Genomic DNA, 7,234 nt, shown 5'->3' with positions numbered 1-7,234 from the left:
AGGAAGATACCATGTGTTCAACAACCGTGACAAACAAAACCGCACACAAGTCAGTGAGCTGATAACAAAGATTGACACCATGGTGAAGAAAAATGGTGGCGACTACTACACCAATGAGATGCTGCAAGAGGCTGAAACTGCGATACAGAAAGAAATGCAGAGGATCCTGAAGGAGAAGGAAGAAGAGATGCAGAGAGAAAGAGAAGAACTTGAAAGGAAACATCAGGAAGAAAAGAAGAGCCTGCAAAGAAGAATGGAAGAACAGAGAGATGAAATTGAAAAAGAGAGAAAACAGAGAGAGCAGCAGCTTCAAGAAATGGAGAAAAACATCAAAAGATCTGAGAGAGAACAGAAGAAGAGAGAAGAAGAGCTTAGAGACGAGGAAGAAAAGAAAAGAAAAATGCAGGAAGAACGTCAACAACAGGAGTGGGAAAAAGAACGAGAAGCTCTGGAGAAAAAAATCAAGTCCGAATCAAAGGAAAAGGAAATCACTGACAGAAAACTGGAGGAGGTTAAAAGAGAGATGGAAGAAAAACGAGAGATTTGGGAGAAGGAAAGAAAAGAGTGGTGGGAAAAACAGCATCAAGAAGATGAACTGAGACGTCAGAAGGAGAGAGAGAAACTGAAGAAGCTTCAAGAAGAGTACAAACAGGAAATAGAAAAATATGAAAACAAAAGAAAAGAAGAAGATCGACTCAAAAGAGAACAAGAAGAGAAGGAGCGAAAAGAATTAGAGGAAAACTACAAGAAAGAAATGGGGAACATGAAAACGATTTATGAAGAGGAGGCCAGAAAACAAGCTGAAGAGTTCAATGAGTTCAGAGAAAAATATAATAAAGAACTCAAAACTCTGACGTTAAAACACGATGAGGAGCTGGAAGGTCTGAAGCATAAGCATAAAACAGATATGCAACAGAAACAGGATGAACACAGCAAAGAGTACAAGACATTAGAAGACCAAGAAAAGAAAAAAGAAGAAGAACTCAAAACTCTGACGTTAAAACACGATGAGGAGCTGGAAGGTCTGAAGCATAAGCATAAAACAGATATGCAACAGAAACAGGATGAACACAGCAAAGAGTACAAGACATTAGAAGACCAAGAAAAGAAAAAAGAAGAGGAAATCAAAACCCTGAAAGAAAAACAACAAAAAGAAATGGATGATTATCTTGACCTCAAGATGCTAAAATTCAAGAAGTGTACCATCAGCTGATGTTCTTCTTTGCTGTAACAATAAATATTGATATTACTAACTGATCGTTCTGTAACCCCAGCAGTATCTACAGGCCTCCGTCACAGTGCATCATGTAGCTGTGTTCACATTCTTGGTTTCTTTTTTATTTTACATGTTCTCCAGTTTGTTTGATTGTATGTTAGAAGGTTCTTAGCTTTATAAAGTAATAGCAAATAATATGATTCCACAATTATCAGCAGCTGAACGTAAAAAAAAAATTAATCTGCATGTTTTTTTCTGTATTTTGACCTTTTTTATTCACTCTCTCATTTTAAAGGTAGACTCTTTCATGACTAGGAAGTATTTTTTGTGGAGTTTGATTTCATTTTAATTCAGAGTTGCTGTTATGATATAATGACAGAAGCTGTAAACATTTCCATTAACAGTCACAATATCATGTCAAATTCTCATTTTCCATTTGTTGAAGAATTTCTGACATTTTGAATTTATTTGTGATATTTTATGTGTACTTGCAGTAAATTCTTTCCTTTGTGATTAATTCATTGCTGAAACTGTTAAATGTGCTAATCATAATAATAAAATCTAATGGTGAACAATATCAAACGTTTCTCTGAATGCTACATTAAAGCGCATTTTGCATAAATAAAATCTAAAAGGGGAAAAATAAATATTGGAATTGTTGCATTATCTCTCTCTACTACAAGTTTGAATTTTTCCATGTTTTTCATAAAGGTTTTTGCTTTTAAAGAATAGTATGGAAAACCTCAGGAGGCAGTGATGGAGGAATCACTCAGATCATTCAAGTGTATCTCCCTCTGTGATCCTGAGGGTGTCCATGCCTTCATCCTGGTCCTACCTGTGGATTGTTTGAGAGACGAAGACAAGGGAGAGTTAGAGACCATCCAGGACACATTCAGCTCTCGAGTCAATGACTTCACCATGATTCTGTTCACTGTGGACTCAGATCCTACAGATCCAGCTGTTGAAAATATATTAAGTATAGACAAAGACATCCAGAAGCTTCTTCAGACGTTCAGACAAAGACATGTGGTTCTCAACATCAAAGACAAACAGCAGATTACAAAGATGTTTGAGGTTGTGGACAAAATTAGTGATGCCACAAACAAACCACACTGTTATACAAAGACAACATTTCTACATGCACAGATGGACAAAGTCTTACAACAAGATAAATCCATACAGATGCAACATGATGAACTTGAGAAGCTGAAGACGAACATGATGACTTGTAAGTACTTCAGAATTTAATATTTTTCTGTGTTCAGTGACCCAAAGAGTTTTAATCCAGCAGTATTCAAGTGTTAACTCTGATTGTTTTCATGTTTTAGGTGATGAAGTTGAAGGAAAAGAGTCAGACTGTCTCAGGATTGTGCTGATTGGGAAGACCGGCTGTGGAAAGAGCTCTACAGGAAATACGATTTTAGGAAACGACAAGTTTATAGCTGCATCAAGTCAAATATCAGTCACACAATATTGTAAGAAGGCAGAGGGCGAGGTGGACGGTCGTCCTGTTGTTGTGGTCGACACTCCTGGTCTGTTTGACACAAGTTTGTCCAATGATGAAGTTCGGGAGGAGTTGGTGAAATGTATCAGCCAGCTGGCTCCAGGACCGCATGTCTTCTTGGTGGTGATAGGGGTTGGTAGATTCACAGCAGAGGAGAGAGAAACGATCAGGCTCACTAAAAGATTCTTTGGGAAGAACTCAGAAAAGTTCACCATCGTTCTTTTCACCAGAGGAGACGATCTGGAGCGTCAGGGAGAGTCTATTGATGATTACATCAAGAACAAATGTCATGATTCCTTTAAGAAGCTGATCTCTGACTGTGGAGGACGATACCATGTGTTCAATAACTCTGACAAGCAAAACCGCACACAAGTCAGTGAGCTGATAGCAAAGATTGACACCATGGTGAAGGACAATGGAGGAAGCTTCTACACCAACGAGATGCTGCAAGAGGCTGAAACTGCGATAAGGAAGGAAATGCAGAACATTTTAAAGGAGAAGGAAGACGAGATGCAGAAGGAAAAGGAAGAGATTGAAAGAAAACATAAGCAAGAAATGAAAGCAATGAAAAGAAGAATGGCAGAAGAGAGAGAAAAAATAGAAAACGAGAGAAAACAGAAAGCTGAAGAACTCGAGGAAATGAAGAACAAAATTGAGGAAGAACAAGAGAAGAAAAAAAAAGAAGAAGAAATGAGAGAAAAGGAGGAAAAGGAAAAGGACACTGGAGAAGAAAGATATCGACAACAATTCAAAGAAGAACTTGAAAAGTTGGACAGACAAATTCATTTGGAAAAAGAGGCAAAGGAAAGTGTCGACAGACAGCTGGAAGAGACCAGAGAAGAGATGCAACGAAAACAAGAAGCCTGGGAGAAAGAACGAAGAGAAGAGCGAGAGAAACAAAGACAAGAAGATGAAAAGAGACGACAGGAGGAGGAAGAAAGAATCGACAAACTGCTGGAAAGTTACAAACAAGAAAAAATAAAATACGAAAACAACAAATTACAAGAGGAACAAATAAGAAGAGAAATGGAAATAACAGAGAACAATCATCAGAAAACACTGGAGGACCTAAAGAAGAGCTATGAAAGAAAAGCCAGACAGAAAGCAGAAGAGTTCAACGAATCCCAAAAGAAACACATGGATGAATTAAATGCTCAGCGGGAAGAACACGTGAAGGAAATGAACGACTTAGTGAAACGTGTGACCAAGAAGAGCGAAAACCTGAGAAAGATCAAATATCTAGTGGAAAAACATGAAAAACAAATGAGGGATGCAAAAACTGAGGAGGACAAGGAAGAACTACAGGAAGAACATGAACAACAATTAAGTGAATTGATGCAAAAAATCTTAAGTAAGGAGGTCAGTGACGCGTCAGGCTGCAGCATTTTGTGACGAGAAATGAATGATTTCAGTTGTTTTTCTTTCATTTGTACTGGGAAAAAACGTTAAAGAAGCACCGATTTGTTGTTCTGCATGTTTTAAATGTTTGGGATTTCCTCACAACAGCAAATAATTCTGACTGGGTGTCATCGAACCTGCCTTAAACACAGTGTCGGACTCCAGTCTCACCATTAAACCACAAGTCACTATCCCAACATTACCAAAGCTTCTGACTGGTTAAACTAACTCCAAAGACTGAATAGGTATTCGTTACTAAAAGACTCACGTGGAACCAGCATGTTCCACTCTGTCTCAGCTCATTAATCTGCCACCTGGCAGAGTGGAAGCTATGGTCAGTGTTTTTCCAGCAAATAAATGTTTTTATCATAATTTACTTCAAAATAGAAACAGAGTATAAGTTGCAATGATGCAGGAAAAAGAAATTATTTTCAAATAAGTAAAGAACAGAACAGTTATCAGTGTGACTTTGTCATTCTAATGTTATCATTGTGTGTATGTTTGTGTGGGTGGGGGTATTAAATGTTTGATCACAAAGAAAGACGACACACATTTGGTGATCAGGTACCTTTATTCTTGTCTTTTTTTGAAGTTATGAATCAAATAATTTTTCCTGGGCTGAGCTCTTTAAGTACCAGGATGTTCATTTAAGTTGTTAGTTTTGCTCTGTACTGCACTGTAAGTTGAATCAGTCATTTTAATCTTTTCTGATTTGTTGTTTTCTGTAATGTTTGGTAAAAATCTGGAGAGTGTGTGATTTGATTTCTTGTATTTTATTGGGAATAGTTCTATTTTTATTGTGTTTATTTGTTTTGGGTTTTTTCATACATGTTGTGTAATCAGTAATTATCGAGTTTTATTATAAAATCTCTCATTATTTTTTATTAAATAGTCAGGTATATGACCGTAAAGTTTAGATATTATTTATGCCTCTGCAATATCTAATTATAACAACATTTACTCAATTATCATTGAACATAATCAGATACAGTAGATAATATTTGACTTTATTTTGATAAATGTCAAATATAAATTCTTTGCTTCATAATTAGTGACATAACGAAGAATAACAGTATTTTATGCATCTGTTGATTTTCCAAATACTGAGTGTTTCCCTGTGATTCGTGTGGATGGTACTTAAATGATGAAACAAAGCATCTTCATTCAAATTTTGATTTCATGTTTTCTTTAATTTCATTGAAGATCTTGTCAAATCAAACTGATCTTCCCAATCCCCACACCCACTCTGACACATGTGTTTTGCAGCAGTTTAATTTCTGTCTGTCAGCAGCATTAGCATGGAACGTAGTGCATTGCAGTTATCACAGATCCATAAAACTTTCGAATTTGTAACTGGTGCTATGGACTTGGTGGGAAATGTGCTTTCTGAGTGGATTTTTTTTTTCTTTTTTTGAACAGTTACAAAGCGAGTTTAAGACCTAAAATAATTCGAAATTGTTTGAATGTGTAGCTACATTTGCAGCCTGATGCTCTCAGTAATCAGCCTCAGTTTCTACAGTAATGATTCAACTCAGCACTAAATGCGTGAGCAGCTCTCCACTTAGTCTATGCTGGCAGTAGTGCTAGATGGTCACATAGAGGAAGCATTAAGGCTATGAGCTGTTCAATAGCAAGTTCTATATAACACATAGAGGTGGTGCAGGAATATCAATATAAACACTGACATTGACTTGAGCATGATATTTTAAATCTTTTTGAAACTATAATTTCATTCAGTGTCTTGATCTTCATCATATTTATGTGAGTCTTTGATTATTGCCAAAGTCCTTCTAGCAGCAAACCCCGCCACTTAGCAACCATCTTTAATCACCCCTGAACAATTTTTTAAAATATCAAAATCTATTTAAACACCAGGATGTTAAATCTGCAAATGCATTTCTCCCTTTAAAGTTCTACTTCTACCAGCTTTGCCATTCTTCCATACATTTCAATTAAGAATTTTTTTAGTGCCGTATTTCTGTCAGGAACCAGACGAGCTATATTGAGAAACCAGTTGTGATATTCCTGCTGCTGTAAAGATCAGTGAGTCCATTTAAACCTAAAAAAAAGAAAGAATTCATCAGATAATCATTGCAATTGTTCAATGAAACAAGCCGTAAAAATAGTGACTGTTCATTAAAGATCAAACACTGAGTTACAATAATTCACTCATTCTGTCATTTACTGAACAGAAACAGTGAGCAGTTACATGTGTGCTGCATTAGGCCCAATCATACTGAAAGAAATAATTCTTACAGACTGCTGAATACTTGATTTCTTGGCTATGACCATTTGTGCTGTGACACCTTTGTTAGGTATTTGTATAGCAATGACGAGGCTGGACAATGAGGAAGGCCAAAAATGGATTCCTTCATTGGTGTATTATAATATGAAACTTAACTCCCTTTGCATGTTTAACCTGATAACAGGTTGACCCTCCCCCAATTCAATTATCATTGCACTCTTTCTATCCTCACCTCTGCTTACACTATAGTCGGGAATATATTCCATTTAAGTCATTGACTTTCAAAAAATGCTCTAAAACTCTCTTGATTTAGAGAGTTGCTCTTAATTTGAGGATAGAACTAATTCACTGTTATCTCTCAAATGACTCTGTATATATTCACTAAATATATATAATGTTCTCTCCCTTTTGTACAGTTGAGGAGCGTGTCAGGGTACATTTCACTGCTTGTTATACTTGTATAACTATGCAAGTGACAAATAAAGAATCTTGAATATGAGTCTTGAATCTTGAATGTGCAACTTAAAGCAGTTAAGTGTCACCAGTTTAGAAGATCATCATTTCGCCTGGAAAAATAGTTGTTGCTTTATAAAAAAGCCCTGCATGAAGCTAGACCATCTTACTATTCATCACTCATTAAAGAAAATAAGAACAACCCTAAGTTTCTCTTCTGCAGCCAAGCTCGTAGTCTTTATGTCTTTAAGACATTCCTGCAGTTTAACTCATTGGTGTGTGTTATCTGGCTTCATGGACAGATAGAGCTGGGTGTCATCAGCATAGCAGTGTAAATGTATGCTATGTCTTCTAATGATGCTGCCTAAGGGAAGCATGTATAATGTAAACAGAATTGGTCCTAGCACTGAACCCTGTG

General features: G+C 36.5%; 2 protein-coding genes across 2 annotated transcripts in view; both read left to right on the top strand.

Moving 5' to 3' along the window:
* Positions 1-1,858, top strand: part of LOC102297206 (golgin subfamily A member 6-like protein 22) — a 7,279-nt gene extending 5,421 nt beyond the window's left edge. The window contains exon 6 of the mRNA XM_042217470.1: positions 227-1,858. Coding sequence (XP_042073404.1) covers positions 227-1,213 — 987 coding nt within the window. The 3' untranslated portion in view covers positions 1,214-1,858. The remainder of the gene's footprint in view (positions 1-226) is intronic.
* A 133-nt stretch (positions 1,859-1,991) lies between these two features.
* Positions 1,992-6,862, top strand: LOC102296906 (golgin subfamily A member 6-like protein 22). The gene is made up of 2 exons (XM_005952761.2): positions 1,992-2,444; positions 2,545-6,862. Exons 1-2 carry the CDS (start codon positions 2,135-2,137, stop codon positions 4,110-4,112), a joined length of 1,878 nt encoding a protein of 625 aa, XP_005952823.1. The 5' UTR covers positions 1,992-2,134; the 3' UTR covers positions 4,113-6,862.
* The last annotated feature ends 372 nt before the right edge of the window (positions 6,863-7,234 follow it).

Source organism: Haplochromis burtoni, unplaced genomic scaffold (genome assembly GCF_018398535.1).
Source record: "Haplochromis burtoni strain Fernald_Lab_line unplaced genomic scaffold, NCSU_Asbu1 Contig_2037, whole genome shotgun sequence".
In the NCBI taxonomy this organism is placed as follows: Eukaryota; Metazoa; Chordata; class Actinopteri; order Cichliformes; family Cichlidae; genus Haplochromis; species Haplochromis burtoni.
The sequence above is the reverse complement of the archived record's forward strand: the minus strand, read 5'-3'. Positions and strand labels throughout refer to the sequence as shown.

Coding starts and splice junctions, on each gene's coding strand:
- LOC102296906 (XM_005952761.2), top strand. CDS start 2,135: ATGATTCTGTTCACTGTGGACTCAGATCCTACAGATCCAGCTGTTGAA. Junction 2,445..2,544: donor GAAGACGAACATGATGACTT/GTAAGTACTTCA, acceptor TTCATGTTTTAG/GTGATGAAGTTGAAGGAAAA.